Raw genomic sequence first — 22,431 nt, 5'->3', positions numbered from 1 at the left:
TATGGCAGTTTTTAAATATTTCAAACCTATCAGTTGGCCCAAAACGGATTCAGTCCCATTCAGAATCATGATGTCAAATTGAAAAACTGTGAATTGGGAATCATAGATAGACTTGATTCCGAGAAAATTAAACTCTTGATTGTAGGTCACTCTTTAAAAAAATATATCTGGGATGGTGGGAGTTGAGTTTATAAGGATTGCTAAATGTTCTTGGTTATCTCTCAAGTTAATGTTGGGTGTAGAGCCTCCTGCTATGATTAATTTTCAGATGATTTGGTGTATCACTGACTTCCCCATAGTCATCAAATGTGCTGAATCATAGGTGGCTGTTTTTTCTCTATCTGCTGTCTTTTTATTAGGGAGTTTCTAAGGCTGAGAGACTCAGGAATAGGAAGTTTGTAGCCTAAACATCATTTACTTCTCATGCCAGCATATGTCAAAATATCTCAAGGAATATGTCCTCTCTTCTCTTCCAGCCTGTGCTTTTTGATTATTTTGAGAGCTTTATGAACCTGGTTTAAAACAGTCTTTTCATCTCAGTTTTGAAGATTGTAGGGACTTAACTAACTAACCATGTCATTATAAGGGAAATGGATGGCATACAAATCCAATCAACCAACCAATCAATCAATCTTTACTGAACCAAGGATTTTAAATCATTATCTCCTATACTGTTTCACTAGAGATGTTTCTTTATTTTTTCTGTTTCTTTAAAACAAACACTTGAAATTAATTTGCCATCAGATCTCTTCTTTAATAGGTATATTGAAGGTAACATGAAATAAGTTGATTTTCTTTCTATTGTTTTATCCACTGAAAACCGAAGTATGTTGGGAAATCCAAAGTACTGAAATAATTACTAGAATTTTACCTTAATTGATGTAGTGTCTTGAAGGAAACGGCTAAATCCATTTGACTGCTTTAAAAATTCAACCATATTCTGGGTGAGGCCCAATCCATATGTGGGACCCAAGACAATTTTCCTCACCACAATCTTTCCTAAAAACGACCCAACTTTTTCTTCTCCTGGAGCATAATCTTTAATTACTGTCTTCTAGACCAGTGATTTTCAACCTTTTTTGAGCCATGGCACATTTTTTACATTTACGAACCCCTGGGGTACATTGAGCGGGGGGGGGGGGGAAGTTTGGACAAAAAAATTCTCTCTCTCTCTCTTCCTCCCTTTCGCTCTATTTCTCTCTCCCTCTTTCTCTCCCTTCCTCTTTCTCTCTCTCCATCCCTCTTTCTTTCTCTTCCTTCCTCTCTTTTTTGCTCTCTTTCTCTCCTTCCCTCCCTCTCTTTCTTTCTCTCTCTTGCTTTCTTTTTCTCTTTCTCTGTCTTGCTCTCTTGCTTTCTTTCTCTTGTTCTCTTTCTCTCTCTCTTGCTTGCTTTCTCTCTCTCTTGTTCTCTTTCTTTCTCTCTCTCTCTTGCTTTCTTTCTCTCTCTGAGCTTCGCGGCACACCTGACCATGTCTCACGGCACACTAGTTGAAAAACACTGTTCTAGACCAATTAAGCAGTTACAATTTCTGAATCATGCCAGTTTATATCTTGTGGGATAATAGGAAGAGAACCTTTATTTGGGGTTCAGGAATGGGTGGGCAGAGTCAAAAATGCCAAGATGATGGCCATAATGACATAATCAAAGCTCCACTTGTTATTTTTTTTTATGTGTATCATGTGTCACACATAAAAACAGTAGGAGCCATCTTGGCAACCATCTTGTTTTTTTCTATAATCTCCTTGGACATCCCTGAATAATTGCTGCCCTGCTTCCCATGTGCCCAGAGTAGAAATTAGAAGGCACAGCAAATAGTCCTGTTGTATGAAAAGGACTTTAAAATTTCAAAGGGTTACAGATTTTTTCTTTCCTTCAGAGTGGTTCAGCTGACAGCCTTATGAGAGTCCCTCTCTGATGGAGATGTACCGTTCAAAAATGTGAAAAATAATGCCATATCTTTATTTATTTATTTATTTATTTATTTATTTATTTATTTTTATCTATCTATCTATCTATCTATCTATCTATCTATCTATCTATCTATTTATTAGATTTGTATGCCGCCCCTCTCCGTAGACTCGGGGCGGCTCACAACAATAACAAGAACAATGTAAGAACAAATCTAATAATTTAAAAAACACTAAAAACCCCATTATTAAAAGCAAACAAACACACAAACATTCCATGTATAAACTGTATAGGCCCGGGGGAGATGTGTCAGTTCCCCCATGCCTGACGGTAGAGATGGATCTTAAGAACTTTACGAAAGGCAAGGAGGGTGGGGGCAGTTCTAATCTCCGGGGGGAGCTGGTTCCAGAGGGTCGGGGCCGCCACAGAGAAGGCTCTTCTCCTGGGTCCCGCCAAACGACATTGTTTAGTCGACGGGACCCGGAGAAGGCCAACTCTGTGGGACCTAACCGGTCGCTGGGATTCGTGTGGCAGAAGGCGGTCCCGGAGGTATTCTGGTCCGATGCCATGAAGGGCTTTATAGGTCATAACCAACACTTTGAATTGTGACCGGAAACTGATCGGCAACCAATGCAGACTGCGGAGTGTTGGTGTAACATGGGCATATCTTGGGAAGCCCATGATTGCTCTCGCAGCTGCATTAAATGTTACTATGGTGAAGGATATCTTTTAGATTTCCTTTTTCATTGTGTCTTTCCTGGAGCCATTTTAGTCTGAGAACACTAATTTTTTTTTAAAAAAAAATCTTTTTGGTTTTCTTAAAATCTATTTAGGGATACGGTAGTCCTAAGCATATTTTCTAGAAAGTGCTGTTTGCTACACCAGCAAATGTGAGATATACAGTGACATACTGAGAAGTTAAGACACATATATTGTCACAATGAAAAATCTTTGGTTAGTCTTCCTTAAATTTTCACATTTCCAGGTTGGAATGAGTATTCTTCCATCAGGATGATTGAATGTATACCCAAAAAATGATTTAATCTCTTTAATTTTTTTTTTTGCATTTACCTTGTGCTTTTGCCCTGATTCCATTCCTATCTCTCATGTTGATTTCCATTCTCAATATTATTATTTTTTCCACCTTAAGTGAGACTTGATCCAACTGAAACTAGATTAACTCTAGCAATATCGTCTGTTGTAAATTGAACTAACAACAGTTATTGAACTCTGCATCCCAAACATTTTAGTTTTGAGAAGATTTTACTAGCATAATGGTTTTTCTTCATCAAACATTGTGAACTTACAATTATTAGCAGACCATTTCAAACTTTGTTCTAAGGTGAATGGTGCTTTAAAGCAGGGGTCTCCAACCTTGGCAACTTTAAGACTTCAACTCAACTTTGTTGGCTGAGGAATTCTGAGAGTTGAAGTCCACAAGTCTTAAAGTTGCCAAGGTTGGAGATCCCTGCTTTAAAGTGTGCTTCTGAATCTGTAACTTAGTTGCAGGATCTTTCTTCAACATTTCAGAACAATACAGAAATTTAGTGTTCTGTTTTGTAATGGAAATTACTTTTTTTTCTCCATAAGCAGCTTTGCAGTATCATTTATATTAATAGTTCATCATCAGTAATGGGAACTTGGACTAGAAGAACGTAACCTTTGAAGTGAAACTTTTGTCTATGAGGAAAATGGCAGATCACGTTTTGGTTTATTCAACAACAACCCTGACTCATACGAATATAGATAGACCTGCAGCCTTAAAAGCGAGATGTTAGCCTCTGCATTATAACATAAAGTGCAGCTTAAATCATATCTGTACTGGAATTCCTCGAGTATGAAAAGTTGTACTTGGCTCAGGTGTTGATGTGCAATACTGGAACCCTAGTAGACTTTTAAGATACAACCAGCTTTGTATTTAAATTCAGCAGTGATTTAATGCATAAAGAATTGCAAATGTGCTTGTTTTATATTGAAAGTGTATGCCTCCAGATTCTGCAAATTTATTGCCCTCAGGTTGAAAGCCTTTTCCCCGTTCTGTTTTCTATTTCATGCAGCATATATAACTGCAAAGGAAATATGGGATACATATGCCAGTAAACATTAGAAGAAATATGCTAATAAGCTTTCCTTTTGCTGGGAGTTATTAAGCAGTATCTGGATGGTCTGTACACATTCCAGGCATATAATTCCAGATCTCACTTTAATATTTTAAATTGATATGCGATTCCTGCATTTGATAACCATTAATATTTTTTTAATTCCACAAGCATCGCTGAAATGTGAAGAAAAGTAAGTACATTGATTTTCCTTTAATGAATGATGCAAGTATTCAAGGACATCCAAATGGTTTCAGTTTAATGGTTCGTTGCAATGTCCTCATCTATAAAATCATTTCTACTAATGCCATTAAGCCAAGGTTGAATTATACCTTGGAAACAAATTCAAACACAATACCAACACTAGTCTCTCAAAGGTCTTCATAATTACAGATGGTCTGAAGTCATTCAGTTCCTTGATGGAGGGTTTCTTCAGCACTGGGATGATAATAGAGCATTTGGAGCAAGAAGGAATACAGTATAGCAAAACCCATGGCCATTAGCTATGGAGTGTTAAGGAAAATTGGAAGTTGCAGGCTAATATATCTGGAATACATTAAATTGCAAGTAGAGAGAGTTAATGGTTGCAAGTACCAGTACAAAGTATTTTTTTTTTAGTATTAATTGTGCTCAATCTCTTTTTAATTGTTGTAAGGGATGTATTCATGCAATCAAAAATTAGGTATTTATTAGCCCTTCATCTAAAATAGTGCTTCTCATATAGTGGGTCAGGGGTGCGAGCGATGCAAAGGGGGCACATGTGACCCCAAGGAATATGTGTGATCCCTCTCAATTGCCTCCCCTAATTGAAAATAGGCTCCACTGAGTTCAGTGTGACTAACTCCCAGGTAAGTGAGTAGTGCAGCCTTCACCAGCCAATAGTTTGCATTATTTATTATTATTATTTATTGGATTTGTATGCCGCCCCTCTCCGCAGACTTGGGGCGGCTAACAACAGCAGTAAAACAGTACAACAAAATCCAATACTAAAAAACAGTTAAAAACCCATTATATAAAAACCAATCATACATACAAAGATACCATACATAAAATTGTGAAGGCCTAGGGGGAAAGTGTATCTCAGTTCCCCCATGCCTGGCGGCAGAGGTGGGTTTTAAGCAGCTTACGAAAGGCAAGGAGGGTGGGGGCAATTCTAATCTCTGGGGGGAGTTGGTTCCAGAGGGTCGGGGCTGCCACAGAGAAGGCTCTTCCTCTGGGTCCCGCCAAGCAACATTGTTTAGTTGACGGGACCCGGAGAAGACCCACTGTGGGACCTAACTGGTCGCTGGGATTCGTGCGGCAGAAGGCGGTCCCTGAGATATTCTGGCCTGGTGCCATGAAGGGCTTTATAGGTCATAACCAACACTTTGAATTGTGACCGGAAACTGATCGGCAACCAATGCAGACTGTGGAGTGTTGGAGTAACATGGGCATATCTGGGAAAGCCCATGTTTGCTCTCGCAGCTGCATTCTGCACGATCTGAAGTTTCCAAACACTTTTCAAAGGTAGCCCCATGTAGAGAACGTTACAGTAGTCGAGCCTCGAGGTGATGAGGGCATGAGTGACTGTGAGTAGTGACTCCCGGTCCAAATAGGGTCGCAACTGGTGCACCAGGTGAACCTGGGCGAACGCCCCCCTCGCCACAGCTGAAAGGTGTTTCTCTAATGTGAGCTGTGGATCAAGGATGCCCAAGTTGCGAACCCTCTCTGAGGGGGTCAATGATTCTCCCCCCAGGGTAATGGACGGACAGATGGAATTGTCCTTGGGAGGCAGGACCCACAGCCACTCCGTCTTGTCTGGGTTGAGTTTGAGTTTGTTGACACCCATCCAGGCCCCAACAGCCTCCAGGCACCCGCACATCACTTCCACTGCTTCGTTGACTGGTTTGCTATGCAGATTCTGATTGCATGCAGCTTATAATAAGTAAAGTCATAAATATTAACACTAAAATTCCATTGGGGCCCAGATCGGAGAGTTGGGCAGGGGGCACAAAATGTTTATTTATTCCTGGGGGTGGGTGGGTAACAGAAAATAATTGAGAAGTACTGGTCTAAAGTAAAAGAAAAAAGAAAATTCCACTCCTCCATGACTTGAAATGAAGGCGCATTGCTGCCACTGAGAAAACAGAAATAGGATGGTGCTGAAACAAGGGGGAATCCTGTTTTGGGGACTCTGAAACTTACATGGGAAAATAAGGCAAGCTGTCTGATTAGCACACCTTCAGTCACACCCCAAGGTCCTGCTTGGGAAGCTATCAGAAGGGTGTCAGCTGCAGAAGTTACCTGTAGGCCAGATCAGAAGACATTTATTTCTTTGAGGTAGCCTGTTTGAGAAAGGGGTTGTAGGAATGAAATGTTTTTCAATGGCTCCCAAGAGCACTGACAGTTTGGAAACATAACCTGAGATTGTGATGTTTGAAATCGCAAGGCAATGGTTTGCCTCCAACATGAATTCCTTTCTTCAATTCTCAAAGCTTACGTGCAAACCTCTCCCAAAATGCTGGAAAAATAGGAAAGAATTTCAACCTGATGTCAGAATGGAATGGAATGGAATAGAATCTTATTGGCCAAGTGTGATTAGAGCATTATATCAGTGCCTTCAATAGCAAATTGTGAGATCAATTTAATATGACATATTAAATTGGGAGGGACTCATCCAATGTAAATACAGTATGTTTTGGAGCAAGCATTTGTTAATTTTTCTATGAGCAAGAGTCAATCTGATTTTTTTTAATAAAAAAAATAGAGTATCAGGGATCATATTTAACAAATTTATTCGATTTATAAGCTGCCCATCTCCAGACGGACATTGGGCAACTTACAACAATAAAACAGTATACAATAATTTAAACCCCAATATTAAAAGATATCCATATATCTATCATTCATCACTTCTGGACAGAGCAGAGTGCTGTTGCTCAACAACCCAGGCCTGCTGGCAAGGCCATGTTTTAAAGAGTGGGGGTGGTGCAAATCCAGAGAGCCAGAGCCGCCACCGAGAAGGCCCTTCCCCATGTTGATGCTAGTCAGCACTGCTTGGCTGATGGGACCTGGAGGACGCCAAGTCTGTGGGCTCTTATCAGTCGCTGGTAAGTGTGAGGCAGAAGATGGTCCTGTAAATAATCTGGTCCCAAACCATGTAGTGTATGGTCCCAGGACAAAAGAAATTAACTCAAAGACAAAATTAAACATACTAAAAGGATGACGTGGTAGTACTTTTTGGAGCAATTGTAAGGGTCCAATCTGTCATTTCTAGAATTTGTCATTTCTAGATTTGGTTTTTGTGCTCATTCTACTATACATAAGTCTTTCTCCTTGCGCTGTTGGAGAAAGGCTGGATTGAAAGTGCATTTGTTTGTACCCTATTCTATGTTGAGCTCTTGGATTAAAGGTAGGATATACATATACATCATATACATAATCTCTATTGAAGGGTAGAGAAATCATCTTGGAAAAAGAATACTTACAGCTAAACTGACATCTTCAGATGATAATGGGAAATGTGTTGAGTGCTAGGGGAAGCACCATCACATTATATCTTTTGGATGGTGGCTCCTGTCAATTTATGGAACAATTGGTTGTGGGGGGGATACTTTCCAGTTATAGTTAATAAAATGGGTTTTTGTCCCTAATTCTAGCCTTTCAAATCTGTTTTTAAGAAATCTAGAAGATAATGAACCCAGAAATCATGGCAATGGGGTTATATGACATGTAGGTGGGTGAAGGGAGACAAGGGCAAGGGCATTTCAGTTAATCACCAAAATAACTGGGAAATAGTTTTTCTTTTACCAATTTTCCCACTAAATTTCGCTTGGAAGATCTCAGGATTTCTAGCAGATACAAAAATGTGTTATTAGAGTATCCTGTTCCAGGGATACTTTGTAATGTCTTTGACTTTGTGCTTGTCCTGTTTGTATGACCGACCACTTTTCCACAGCATCCAGAGACGCACATTTTATATGGAAAAAAAATGGGCAAAAAATGGCAACCTCTGCATATGAGCAAACCCACCTGCTGTCTAATGGGCGAGTGCATCTTTTAAGCTGGGTGAAAGATGCTATAGCACAGGATTCAGAATACACTTGCCTGCTGATCTCAGAATCTGGGAGCAAAGCCTCTACCTCTTCTATCACAGTGGAAGGTAATGGGGGGTCTCTATTGGACAGTGACTTTTTTTCAGATTTCAAGATGTCACACACAACTCTCAAACCAGAGAGCCCCGAGACAGAAAGTCCCGAGCTGACCAAACCTAATAAGCCAGCTTGACTGCACATTTAAGGTAACTAAAAGGGGACCTAGTGGGAATACAGAGATTTATGGTATCAAGAATGCTGACTTGTTCCAACGCGAGCAAATTGGCATCTCTGCAAAATTATCAGTTGTGGTTAAAGGATGCAGCCGGAGTGGAAGAAAACTTGGCAGCCTCTCGATAATTTAACACGTAGCAGAAATGCTGAAATGAGCAAGTCTGGGTGCCTGTGCTCCAACCAGAAATATTTCCTGTCAATGTTATTGCACAATATACTAAGCTGCTTTTTGGTAACTCCCTTTTATCTAAATAAAGCTTACAAAATAAGTAATACCCTTGCCATGATTTGAACTATGTAAATGTTCTCATAGCATCACATGCTTACCTCTAAATCTTGATAAGGGAACATACAATTTTAAAAAAATAACAATATTTATTTGTTTATTTATTAGATTTGTATGCCGCCCCTCTCCGTAGACTCGGGGCGGCTCACAGCATACAATAAGACAATTCACAACAAATCTAATAAATTTAAAAAACATAAAAAAAACCCATTATATTTGAATGTTACCTAACCCAAATCTCTCCCTCCCGTTGCTTACTATTTTTAGGTAGCAACCATCGAGAGACCTGGTCAAGAGAGTTTGCTAGCTGGAGAAGTGTTATTGGCGAGCATGAGAAACTGTTGGAAAATTGGAAAAACACATTAGTAGGTGTTACATTCGGGCAGGTGAATTTTCATTTTGTTTAGATGAAGGAAGAACATTTTATTTTTTCAGGGTGCCTAGAAGAAATTGGCCAAACTGACTTAGCTTGTGCAGATCTGTTACCATTTTGGCCACAAAACAAGAACACCGCAAGTCACAAAGTACTTTACAATATTATTTGGGAAGTCTTGGGCTGGTCAGTTACCATTTCTAAATTCATATTAATTGGTTTGAAACCCAGCAAATCAACCTGCAACTTTTCTCAATTGCCACATTTGGCAATTGCTAGAGATGGTTTGGATGTTTTTACATATCGGGGTGATCTTGTACTTTCATGAGTCACTCCGTTGGCACTCTACTGTATTCACATTGCCAAAAGCAGCAAATGCACTGAAGAAACCTGGTATTGTTAGCTCACTTTCACCACAAAATCCTTATTCCAGAATGCTCCCAGAGCCAATTCAAAGGATCCACAGCAGTCTAATATGACTGTAGTAGTTCAAAGTGCACTTTTATGAATTGCACTCTTGTCAGTTTATTGAGATTGTTGTGCTGGTCCGTGACTACAATAAAGACTGAATTGAAATTGAGAAGTTGAGATGAGCGTGCAAAGTCTTAAGTCCCTGTAGAAAGTACAATTTATGATCAGCAAGCTCAGGGACAAGGTATTACATGTATTACTGTATATTGACTCATTAGAATTAAAAGGCTTTTTCTGGTTTGTATTTATTTAGGACAGTTGCAACCAAAGTGGCACAGCGCAGGAGGCTAAAAGTGTTGAAAAAGAAATGATACCCTGACACTGAATTAGCTCACGTATGACCTGTGTGCCAATCAATCTAGAGTAAAAGACAGCAGTGGAACTAGCTTGTTGCTTTATCAGCTAATGTGAACAGTGTGTACTGAAGTGCTGCCATCAGGTACTCTGCAAATATCTCCATGCCAAGAAAAAAAGGATGTTACAAGATGTGCACAACCGCATTACCTGATACTTATCGAATCCCATGACCGATGACTTCGGCATTTACCTATTCAAAAGAACAATGCCAGCTGGGCTAGTACATGAAATCACATTGCAACATACATTTATTAAGACAATATAATTCAGGCAAGGTAGATTCATTCTCTTTAGTCTGGTTACTCAATTGCGGGATCTTTGGAGGAAAATGGATTACGCCTGCAAATACTCCTGAAAAATTCAAATATTTTTTTCAAATGAATTTTTTTAGCCATAACATTGTCATTTTGAAGCCTAAAAATGGTTGGTCTGCTGAATCGGGTAATAGAAAAATAGGGTTTAAAAAAAATAAATATATATATTGCTCAAAAAAATAAAGAACACTGAAATAACACATCCTAGATCTGAATGAATGAAATGTTCTCATTGAATATTTCATTTGCACAACTATTCCATTTGCACAACAGCATGTGAAATTGTCAATCAGTGTTGCTTCCTAAGTGGACAGTTTGATTTACTTGAAGTTATATTGTTTTTTAAGTGTTCCCTTTATTTTTTTGAGCAGTGTGTGTGTGTGTGTATTTAACTGCGACAACTACACTATACCTAAAGGTGAAGATGGAGCCTGACTAGCAAAAACGTATTGTGCCATCAGTCTTCTACCATGTATCAAGTCATCTACTATGTATCAAGTCATCCAATTGGAATCTGCTTCCCTGGGTTTCAAATTTATGTTAGCAAAATTCACAGAATTCTTGTGGAATATGCAGAAATTCATAGTGATGCTGCAAGGTAAATTACAACATTTCCAATCATCAGTAATCAGTAATCATCAGTAATCTTATCAAGTCATTGAGGCATACTTGCTCGACCCATGCTGGACCTTTAGATGAAGGGTTTTCCCGTTTTTCCCATTCCATTTTTAAAACTACATATTTCAATACAGAGAGAACCCAGTGAAAATTCACATCTTCTTGAAAACTTTCATTTGCTAGGAAATGTATAAAGAATTGTTGACTAGAAAGATATTGCAAATAATAAGAGTCTGAGCTATCATGCTATCTCCAGTGTTATAACACACAGCAGTGACTTTAAGGTATTTTATTATAGATCGAGGTAGCTTAAGACTACCTGCAATTCTCTTTTTCTGCATCCACCAGAACATCTTCCAACAACAATTGTTCAAAATTAGTGATGCTGTTTCAGGTACATTAAAACAAAAAACTGTTACCCTTTCAACTTTTAAAAGTTTTTTGTTTTCAAAATTTGATGAACAATGAAAAAGCCCCACCATTCTTTAAAAAGTGCATTCCTTGGCAAAAGGCAACTTGGCCCCAAACCCTAGCATTGATAATAAAGAAGTAAGGTTTTTATTGTATCCATTTTTGTTGAATCAAGCACTTGCGTTTTATGCAGGTAAAGGCAGAGGAAGACATTCAAACTTTAACCAAATTCCCTTACCAGTTCTTATTGATACATAATAAAGGAGCAAATAGCATTTGAAAAGCAGAGCACTGGGAAAAACACCCAAGTTAGTAAATTGCAAGTGTGACTGGAATGTTATGGAAATTACAATGAAAATTTCCATGCTTTTAAAAAGGCACACAAAGAAGTACACAAGAAAAGCAGCATTTTCTCTGTCCAGTAAGATCAACAATAAAATACCTGAAGTTATTTTAGTGCAAAAGTCTTTTGTAATATAAGAGACTACCAAAAAAAATATTGTTTTATACAGTAGTTGTAAAATTAGTCAGTTGTCTCAAGACACAGAAATGTTGGAAAGTTTAGCATAAAGTGGTCCAAAATGAAATAATCCTCCATATCCCCTCTGGTAAAAATAAGAATGGCTAAACAGTCTGAGCAGGGGTGTCCAACTCGCACACAAGTTGGTCCTTCTGGCTGAAACAAGACCTCTAGGTCCATTGGAGGAAAAAACAATGCTGATAGATCAGGTCAACCTCTCTTCATCTTGTAAATTTATTTGGGTTCTGAAAAGTTAATACAAAGGACTGGAATATTTTTTTAAAAAAAACCATCCTAGGATAGGGGTCTCCAACCCCTGGGCTGCAGCCCATTACTGGGCCTTTCCTGTTTGGAACTGGGCCAAACAAGTGGCAGGTGAGCATGTGCATGTGCTGGAAGCTCCCTTCGCGCAAGTGGCAGCCACTCACACAGATGGAGCTGCATGCACTCATGCGTGCTCACCTGCCACTCACTGGGAACTGTCTCTTCTCCCCACTGCTGGGGCGCCAAGCCAAAGTTGAGGACTGCTGTCCTAGGACACAATGACCCTTCACATTGTTTTCTTTGATGGGTTAAACTGCACCTTTAGCAGAACCATAGGAAAGGTTATAATATAATTCATAAACTCAAGTCATTTCACATTGCCTGCTTCTCGTCCTGCACTGCTGCCACTTTCTGCACCACGGAATCCTGCTAGCTTTCTCAAGACAGCCATTAACAGAGAAATGAGTTTGTATGCAAAAAATATTCTTATGGTGAATATTTTCTATATAACTATAACCTACCACTAAGCTCCCTTTTATGACCCTGTAACCCCTTAATTTGGGATACAGTTGGGTAAAAGAAGCTGAGCATTTTATTGGTTGGATGCCCTTTCTAAAACCACATTTACAGGAGATTTTTTTTTTCTTTGTGCCCTAGGAAATATCTGACACTATTATAAGGATTGGGAGGTGAGCATCTTCACTGCTAGGCCACCATGCCTCACATGACTATAATCTACCACCAATATTTAATAAACTGTTGACAGCTGAGAGGACCCCATTCAGGATATTTGCAACAAATATCTGTCAGTTCCAATAGGAAAATACAGTACCAATAAATTAATGATTATTCTCTATGTATTTAATAATTCCACTTTGCATCGTATCATCTTTTAATGATACACCCATAACCTACACCAAACTGTTCCATCACAAATAAACCAGCTGACAGTATTGCTTTTTTGTTTTGTTAATTTGCATGTATCCAAATGGAATCATTATTTATATATTAGTATATTTTATATATATATTTACAATAATGTCCCCGAGAAAATCAATGGTGTTCCCTTATTTTTTTCATTTCATATTATTTTATGCAGTTGTTTTCTCTATCATAAAGAGAAAAAGAAACCACTTACAAGCACAATGTAGCACATTTGTATCAATCCAGTGATATAATTATAGGAAATTATGTGAACAGTGATTAGAGACTGTGCTTATACGGAGCAGAGATCTGGCATTATGCTAAAGGTGCTTTCTCTATGGTATTGCTATATGAAAATACATATTAGCCTGATTCAATTCCTTTCTGGTTCTGTATTCCATTTGCATGAGCCAAGCGCTTTCACTGAAGCGCCCTCAGAGGGACGTTATTGAACAGCTCTGAATTCTTTGGCATTAAATTATCTCAGAAATTAAACTGTGGGTTTTCTATCCTATAGGACAGATAATTGAATTTAAGTAACTCACTATTTACAAGTCTATATACACTCAGACACACACATAAAGTAAAAGTCAATAATGCCAAAGAAGGTAGTCTTGATTTACTGAGGCTCCTCAACACCCAAAGGCAACATGTCAGTGGTTGAGAGTTTTTCCAGCTCCAGGATGTAGGGATTATACTCCTCTTCAAGCTTTTGCTTCCAGATCTTAACTAGAGGTGCAAAAAAACAATCAAAACATTAAAAGATCTTCCTCTGGGCAAAGACATATGAACAACAGTTAACAATCAGAATAAATCAGTAGTTATCTACCCTGGCTGGGGAGGAAAGGATTGCCATGGAAGCAAAAGAGGTGGGACTTCTTCTTTGCTCCACCAGTGTAAGAGTGGTGTAAAGCTAAGAAATCGTGCCTATTTTGATATCTTGCAAGCCTTTCCTCTCCAGCCACCGTAAATCAGTATGATTTCTTAGGGGTGCCAGCATTAAAACTAGCGTAATCACGCGGGGGTTGCAACTTACTCCCGCTATTGGTGCTGATATACGCTCATCTCTGGGTGACCGCCGGGCGTGTGCAGCACGCATTGGAGCGAATTTGGCTTCTGTGCATGAAGCAAATTTCACAAGAAGATGGGTGACTGCGCAGGAGGTTTTGGTGGTTTTTTTGCATCCTCTCACAAAATTTTGCTTCCTGCGCATGCGCAGAAGCCAAATCTCACTTCGATGTGCATGCACATTCACTGGTCACCCAGAGCTGCACGGGCATTAGCATCGGTAGCGGCGGTAAGTTGACTTCCTGAGCTTATCAAAAGGCAAGCGAATGGTGACGGGAGCTGGGGAAGAGTGTATGGTACCAGTATGTTGGCAAAGGAGGCCCAGCACCACTGAGAATCTGACTGGGCAGAATGGAGGGAAATAGGTGAGTGGATATGCTGCAGCACCACTGCGGTCAATAACAAATGTGAATGACAGTGGGGGCACTGCAGAATTTATAACTTTGTAACCAATTTGTATTTAACTTTTGAGGTTTGTGTTGTAATTTCAAATGTTCATTAAGTAGCCTGTTGTACTTCAAGGATTACCTGTATTTATTTTTGGGTATTATGCTATTTTAGTTATTCTGCTATAATATAACTCTCAGGTTAAGACTTTGTTTAAAGGCAGTCTCTGACACTCTAAAGACTGAAACACAGACTGCAGCAAGGATTAACAAACCAAGATTAGCATGATCAAGATTTGAAGAATTAAATGACATATTCAGCTACAACAAAGAAACGTGCAAATCTGCAATTGAAGAATATTCCAGAATATTCGGTTCCCCTGGAACTCAACGTCTGAAGTTTCTGGTTTAATAAATTTACTTTTGAAAAATTTGAGTTACTCCATGGATGGCATACTTGTGGCAGGGGAACAGAACATTCTCGAGTCATCCAGAACATTTTGTAATCACTGAATTGTGGTATCTCTGCTATCATAAAAACTGCTTACCTTAAAGATGAAAATATGCAGATGAACCAAAAACAATTTACGTATTTTAAACAAAGGCCCTGAAAACTCACTGTAATTTGGGGAATCCTCTTCAGATTCTTGAAGGGGCACTATGCCATTATCTAGTGCACAATTCTCTTTCTGGTGGGTTTCAAGTGTACAGTCACTTTGTTTTACTTCTTCAGTTGACTCCTTTTCTAAAGTTGAAATCATCTCCTTGTACGCCAGCCTTGCTTCCATTGTCAATTCCACCATTTTGTGAAAGTAATCCTAATGTATAAGAATTGGGCATTTTGCATTTAACATTAATTTTAGAACTTTCTCATCCAAATATTACTGATTATCCCGAAATAGCATAGTTCCATATTTGGGGAATAAATACCTCAACAGTATCAAGATGACATATGTTCCCAAGTTCAATGGTATGTGGAAATCAAGGGTTGTTTTTTTTTTTAAAAAAAAAGACTAAAACACCAAACACAAGGGATTACAAAAATGATTTTGGAAAATAGCACTTAATAAAATAATAAAACACACAGGAAATTAAAGCGCTTGAACTGCCTACTGAATATTGTGTAATAGAGAATATGTAGTAACATTATGTAAAATTTGCCAGCAATCAGAATCTACAAGCATAGCACACTGAAACAAAAAAATGTTGAACAAAACTGCAGTGATGATACCTATGTAAAAATTATTTTCATATTATAGTTCCTCTGTACATCTCTGTGGCCAAGATCATAATTGCATGTGAAAACAAACTCTACTTCCATGAACTGGGCTTCCATGAACTGCACAGATAAATAAGACCAATTTTCTTATTTTTTGTTCCAGGTAAAGTCCATCTTGGGAATTCTTCACTTCTTGATTCATAAGTAACTTTCACAGTATTTACCACTAGGATCTTATTTATAAGAATGTAGGGAAACTTATCATACTAATAATTTTAATACGTTGATCATCTACCGGGGGGGGGGCAGTGATTAGTGTGCAGTATGCAGGCTACTTCGGCAGTATGCAGGCTCAAGATTGACTCAGTCTTCAATCCTTCCGAGGCGAGTAAAATGAGGACCCAAATTGTTGGGGACAATGTGCTGACTCTGTAAACTGCTTAGAGAGGGTTGTAAAGCTCTGTAAAGCGGTGTATAATTCTAAGTGCTATTTGTGCTAAGTGCATCTAGGAATCTAAAGTTAAACTAGGCAGCAAAAGATTTTATTATCTTGACAACAGCCCTAGATGCTGCACCAATATAAGGAATGGACTGATGCTAATAAACCAACAACTGCAATTATTGTTGGATAGTGAAATACTGGAAAGGTGATACTAAAATTAAATGGAAAATTAGGTTCCCCCCCCCCCCACTAACTTCAGGAAGTGGGAGCATTTGGGAAATATGTATATCTTCTCTTGTAAAGGCCCTTGGATTAATCACTTATCTCTTTTTAATCAGCTTCTATACAGTACATCTTGTTTACACTTGTAATATACTATCTTCTGAATTACATGGAGTAACTCGGGCATGGGCAAAGTGCAGCAATTTTTTCTTCAAACAAGTTAGAAATAATATTTTGCTGCAACCAAAAGGGAATTTCTGTAGGAGTTTGCAGGAAAGCAAAAAGAAAGCAATTTGCTGAAGTTTCAAACATAAACATAATTTTCTTCCATGTTACTCAATAACTATTACAAAGGAGTATCTGACAGATATACATTTGAGACAAAATCATCTTCCGACTGCAAAGCATCCATGAAGAGCCCTGATTCAATGAAAGTCAACTTTTATTTGAAAAAGGTTGCTTCTGAGAGTGAGATGATCAGCATATAAATCTAACAAACAAAGTAACTTTAGCCACGCACTCAAAACCTTTCTTTTTACAGATACTGTATCTGCACTGAACGTATAAGTCACTGCATAAAACGGACATGTTTGCTGGGTGGCAACAGGGTTACTACCAGCAATCATGAACAAACCATTCTGCATTGCTCTAAGAATAGCACCAAGTTACTTAAGGGCGTAGAAAAATACCCTGGAGCATTGATTGGCATCTTTTTAAATGCTGGCAGTAGCTGTTGTAATACTAATAATTAAGACTTTTAAAAGCTGAAATATTAACTGAAGAGGGCAAACAGTGGTTATAGCACAACTTACCTGAGCACCATCATAGCTGAATATGCCAACCACACTAACAGGCACTAATTTGTTCACACAGTGCCCTAGAGCTTTGCGATTGAGAGCAAAAACAAATGGAATATTCTGTTCGCAGGCAGTGTCAATTATGAGATGCAGAGTTTCATCCAGCCCACCTGTGATAAAAAAAATCATCACCAAATTAAAAGAATGAACCGTTAAAATAATTTTGCTGACAAGAGTAATTAATTTCTCTTCATTTTTGTCCTGAGGGATTTCCCAATGTCCCACTAAACTACATCACAAAAAAGTCATCTGTTTGCCTTAGGTAAATATCTTCTTAATGTTCAAAAATATACCTTTTGACTGAATTTTTTCACAGTTTGGCGAAATGATGACACATTTCAACTTTTTCAGCTTCAGGTGTTTCAACACTTCTCTGAGTCCCATAACGAGTCTGCGTTTTGTCTTGGCTTTCACAGGGTCTTTCTGATACAAGCGGTCTTGGAAACGAACCAACTCTTTTAGGAGATCTGTAACGCAGCTGTCGACCTCTTTACTAAGCACTTGGGTACAGTAGCTAAAAAAAGAATCAATTGTTTTAGTATTTTAGCAAATGCCTGAGACTCCTGCCTACCTTCTTTCTTCTCCATTCTAATCAGAGATACATAGAAATAAATAAGATTATGTTCAGAACACATAAGTTCGAAACCATGAAATAAAGTACAAAAATACTGATTAAAAATGCCTTAAGAGAAACATTCATAATAAATACACACACACAACACAAACAACCCCAGGCAATTGTCCTCATTTAAAATTGTTCTTATTTAGACACAGCTATATCCTGATTTGTTAGATACTTACATTAGTTACATACAATATGTGGAATAGTAAACCAAAATATGCTATGCAATATTCATGTGGCACCATAAGCAAAATGGACATCACTGAAAGTACAACATTAAATAAGATCTCCTTTATAGCAGGAAACAGATGGTCAAAAAATATAATTTGTTCAGCCAGGTGAAGATTCACTTCACTTCCAGGTGACGATCATGGAACAGATTGTGAATTATTGATGTCAAATATACAAGTTAAACTTTAAAAGTTAAATAAATGCTAAAGAAAGTTTCACTGGGAGAAATACATTCAGAAATTAAGCTCAGTTAAGGGAACAGATACTATACACTTATGTAAAAGAGAACCTGAAGAGAGATCAGAAGAGATAAGAGACCCTGTAAAATTCAAACATTTCAAAGAAGAAATTATTCAAATGAGGTGCAGATAAAGCATGAGAATTGAGAAAAGACAAAGGATGAAAGCTAAAGCCTCTGGCAAAAAGATTTATGATAAATCAACACAGGCTTTCAACATCAAGCAGGAAAGGATTAGATAGTTCAATAATGTAAAAAAGAAAAGAATAAAGACAAATGATAAGAAAGTAAAGATAGCCTTAGAAAGATCACAAAAATCCTGGGAGGTTTCAGCCAAGTTAGGGCATAGGAAGAAGCTTGAAAGAAATTGGATAAAAGCAAATGAAGTAAATAGAAGTTGGAAATATAATACTCAAATCTTTTTTTTACGAACAGGATTTCAGAATAATAGAAACATTTCTTGCGGAAGAATATATTGATTTTCCTAGAAGTGAACGACAAGAGATATTACACCAGCTGTCAAAAGGAATAGCACCAAGCATTGATGAAATTCCTACTGAATTGTTTAAACCTACAGAAGAAACAGAGAAGATACTCAGAGTTTTACTTCATATACAGAACAACACTATGAAGGCCAGATATTGGAAAATATTATTGCATAGAAATAACTAATCACTCCCTTAATGAGTTCAGATAGCTAAAGTGGGACATATAGTAAAGTTAATTAGATAAGTTAAGATATCTTACTTCATCAAAGTACACACTTGCTAGAATGTGAAATATATAATACCGTGATTCCACAGAAATAAGACCGGGTCTTATCGGGGGGGGGGATCAAAATAAGCATTAGGGCTTATTTTCAGTCTTATTTTTTCCCATGTATAGGAGGCTCACTTCTTGTGTTTGGTCATGGAGGGGGGGACAGGCAGGACTCGAGCTGCTGTCACGAGGCAGTGGGTGGAGTTGCCTCACATGTCCTGCACCGGTTTAACTCAAGGCCCCTGCTGCCAGGCCATCCACACCTCAACACATGCCTCAACTTGTGGCCGTGCCACCAATACCAACACACCACTCTGCCTCCTGCTGGGTTGCAGCTATGAGCAAGCAGAAGAAGTGGGTCTGTGTACTCTTCCGGCTGAACATGGCTGTTTGTGCTGCCACTGCCTGGCAGGTGTTGGGGTATGGCTGGCCTGGCTCCACCACCATCCCGCCTCATGATCACAGCACTGCAAGCAACCAGATGGAATGGGCAGCCAGTCGGCTGTGCAGGCTCTTAAGTAGGGCTTATTTTCGGGGTAGGGCTTATATTATGTGCACATGTAAAGCATGACTTATTTTCGGGATAGATCTTATTTTTGGGGAAACAGGGTAGTTATGCCAGAACATCCAATTATTTCTCAGATGAACCTTTACAATGATCAAGAAGCCACTGTAAAAACTACTTGTGGAAAAAATAGCTGTTCAGAATTGGGAAGCAAATATGAAAAGGATACACAATGCTCAATTTAAATCGTACAGACAATCTATATAAGAACAAAAAAGCTAGACAGTTGGAAACAAACCTGGAAATTTGAAATTTTTGATATGTGCGTAAAATGCTGACTTAGTTTTTGGAAAGTAAGGACACTTTATAATAATACATTACTTAATAGAGAGACACATAACATCCTATTAACCCCATCCAGATATTATTTTGCTTGAAGCCTGGAATATACTAAAGTATTTCTCATTTCAATTCTATCAAATTGTTCCTGCCCTAAAATTATTTCATGGAACGTCCAGAATGTGGTGGCTTCTGGACTCAAAACAACATTGAAATAAAAATGAGAAGTGGATTAATGTTAAATAGTAAGAAAACAAAGGACATATCAATCCATTTACTTTGTGAACGTACAACTAAAAGCTAAAAGAACTGAAGGTGGTAGATAATTTTGGAGTTTAGGGTCAAGAATAAAGATGGACAGTACATTACAGAAATAAAGAGTAGATTAACCCTTGCAGGATGGCAATGGTAAATTGATATCACAAAAAATCAAGATATATACATATTTTTCCCCAGCAGAAATGTAGAGCAATTAATCTTGGATAGTGAGGTACAGTGAAAGAATGAGGATTTCGGATTTGGAGAAAAATTTAAGAATGTTGTGGACTACAAAAACCCCCAAACAGTTTTGTATTAAATAAGGTCTAATGTCTCTCTTGAAATAATGATCAGCATAGAATACTTTGGACAAGCGGTATGATGGCTTACGGAGGAGGAAAAAATGCCTACATTTGGCAACACTGAACAAAGTACAAAAAGGAAAAAATTACCAATTAGATGGAAGGATAGAATTAAGAAATGTCTTTGGAAAAGCTATAGATTATTATCTGGCACAAGGTCAAGATGTAAGATATTTATCCCTACTTATACCAGGGGCTGAACCAAACTGACACCTAATTAACATCACCTGAACCAAACATATAAGGCTAAGACAGTTCAAAAATGTCAATTTCTTCTTTGGGGAACCAAAAATTTCTAGTGATCAAGCTTATTCAAAAGTGCAAATCCAGAATTCCACCCTAAAATGTAATTTGCTTACAAGGTCATTCCAGAATTTTACTAATCTAGCATGTAACTGAACGTATGGAGGAAGTCAAATTGGATGCAGCTTCATACTTTTCTGATCTTCAGAGGTTCAGCTGGAAATCTCAAGTCAAAATTACTTGTTTGAACATGGTGGGAAAACCCCATAATTTTGCATGGCATTTCAGATCAGTATGAATAGAGTTTCCCTTCCAACATTCACATTACCCAAGTAGGGGAGAATAAGAAATGGTATCTTCACACTTTATCCAGTTTGAAAGTTTTTACATGTTCAGTTGAACATTTGAACAGGCCTTTAAGGATTCTATTCAGATTGTAGCTATGTGCGAGAACTATCATCAGGCATCTTGCTTCACAGACCTCCCAGGCACCTAACAGAAGCAACATTTGAATGATTGATACCAATGTACTTACTCTCTAAATCTTCTGCTATGGATTTTGGGAAGGCTGGATTTCAACTGTGATGGTGCAATGGAGTTTTGCGTGGAGCCGCTGGATTCTGTACATTTCAAGTCCACTTCTGAACTACTCTGGGTCAGAAGTTCTGGGACCTCTGCAACTTCTTTTACAATTTCTACGTAAAAGGGAGTTGTAAACACAAATGGTTATTTTTTTTCTTTAATAGATCAGAAGCCTCAGAAGTATGATTTAACTTCTCATATGACAACTCGAACAATAGACATATTGACATACCACCTGCATAGCAGGCATTTTGGCTTCCATTGTGGTAGTAAGTCGAGGATTACCTATAATCATAAATATGAAACAGCTTGCCTTTAAAGGATGATGATATGATTATTTTAAATGTTAACTATTTGCTTTGCGTACAAAGATTGCTAGAAATAGAAATACATATGTAAGATGTCCTGTTCCATGGTTTTCCTTTCTCTTCTCCTTATGTGGCTTGTCATTTTTCATGACACTTTCACTTTAATAATTCCTTAATAGATTTATCCCGGCCTAAATTAGTCATTCTCTACTAAATTAAATGGCACCATGTAGAAAACCTGGTAATCCTAGATGCCAATTTACAATACAAGTCTGATATAATGAAGATCAACCGTGTCCACTACAGGTTTTAACTATCTACAAAAGGCTCAAAAGTGGCAATTATATATGCAAAAGGAAGGTAATTTTAAACAAGATTTTTAGTGCACGCTGTAGGAAAAAGCAATGTCTAGGCTTACGTGCAGAAGCAGCTATACCACAAACAAGCCAAACCAATTATTCATTAACACATTTTTTTTAAAAAAATCAATTCCCTACAAGCACCTGGATATGACTGGTTACCGATGAACCCTGTACCTTCTCTGAGGGCTTTACAAACTTGCTCGTCATCAGGAACAGAGTCTGCATTCTGCTGAACAGCATCAGCTTTCTTCGGTATAACCATTTGCTCTAAACTGTGTTGCTGTTTTCGCTGTTCTCTCTCCTTCAAAATAATCTTTAAAAGAAAATACTTGCATTAGACTTTCCCTAAATAAGGTTAACTGGTTCCTGAAATGTTGGCAGACAAAATTTAACTACTTTAGGATTCTTTTTTGTCTGATTTTCCATGAAAGATAGAAAAGCAAGTGAATAGATTTTAAATATGTGGAAATACTGAATTCCTGCTTTAAGTGCTCAAAGGGATGGGTTGAAATGAATGTCTTTAGTAATGTAGGTTTTTGGAGAGTCCCAATAGGTCAGATTTTATTCCTGTTGACC

General features: G+C 38.0%; 1 protein-coding gene and 1 long non-coding RNA gene across 7 annotated transcripts in view; both read right to left on the bottom strand.

The window, feature by feature from the left end:
* Nucleotides 1–4,239: 4,239 nt before the first annotated feature.
* LOC139162447 (uncharacterized) lies at nt 4,240–8,938 on the bottom strand. The gene is made up of 2 exons (XR_011558332.1): nt 8,859–8,938; nt 4,240–4,553 (listed from the first exon to the last, which is right to left on the bottom strand). It is a non-coding gene; the product is annotated as an uncharacterized lncRNA (long non-coding RNA).
* Nucleotides 8,939–13,449: 4,511 nt separating this feature from the next.
* SECISBP2 (SECIS binding protein 2) overlaps nt 13,450–22,431 on the bottom strand; it is a 33,203-nt gene continuing 24,221 nt past the window's right edge. For 2 of the 6 annotated variants that reach the window (XM_070742815.1, XM_070742814.1), the window contains exons 13-18: nt 21,997–22,168; nt 21,139–21,298; nt 17,340–17,560; nt 17,002–17,156; nt 14,926–15,124; nt 13,450–13,581 (exon numbers count right to left, since the gene is read on the bottom strand). In XM_070742815.1, the coding sequence (XP_070598916.1) occupies nt 13,472–13,581; nt 14,926–15,124; nt 17,002–17,156; nt 17,340–17,560; nt 21,139–21,298; nt 21,997–22,168 (1,017 nt within the window). In that variant the 3' untranslated portion in view covers nt 13,450–13,471. The remainder of the gene's footprint in view (nt 13,582–14,925; nt 15,125–17,001; nt 17,157–17,339; nt 17,561–21,138; nt 21,299–21,996; nt 22,169–22,431) is intronic. The other 4 variants (XM_070742817.1, XM_070742816.1, XM_070742819.1 and 1 more) reach the window with 2 other exon arrangements.

This window comes from Erythrolamprus reginae, chromosome 2 (genome assembly GCF_031021105.1).
Source record: "Erythrolamprus reginae isolate rEryReg1 chromosome 2, rEryReg1.hap1, whole genome shotgun sequence".
Taxonomy (NCBI): Eukaryota; Metazoa; Chordata; class Lepidosauria; order Squamata; family Dipsadidae; genus Erythrolamprus; species Erythrolamprus reginae.
Note: the sequence above shows the minus strand (reverse complement) of the source record. Positions and strands in the feature narration are given on the sequence as shown.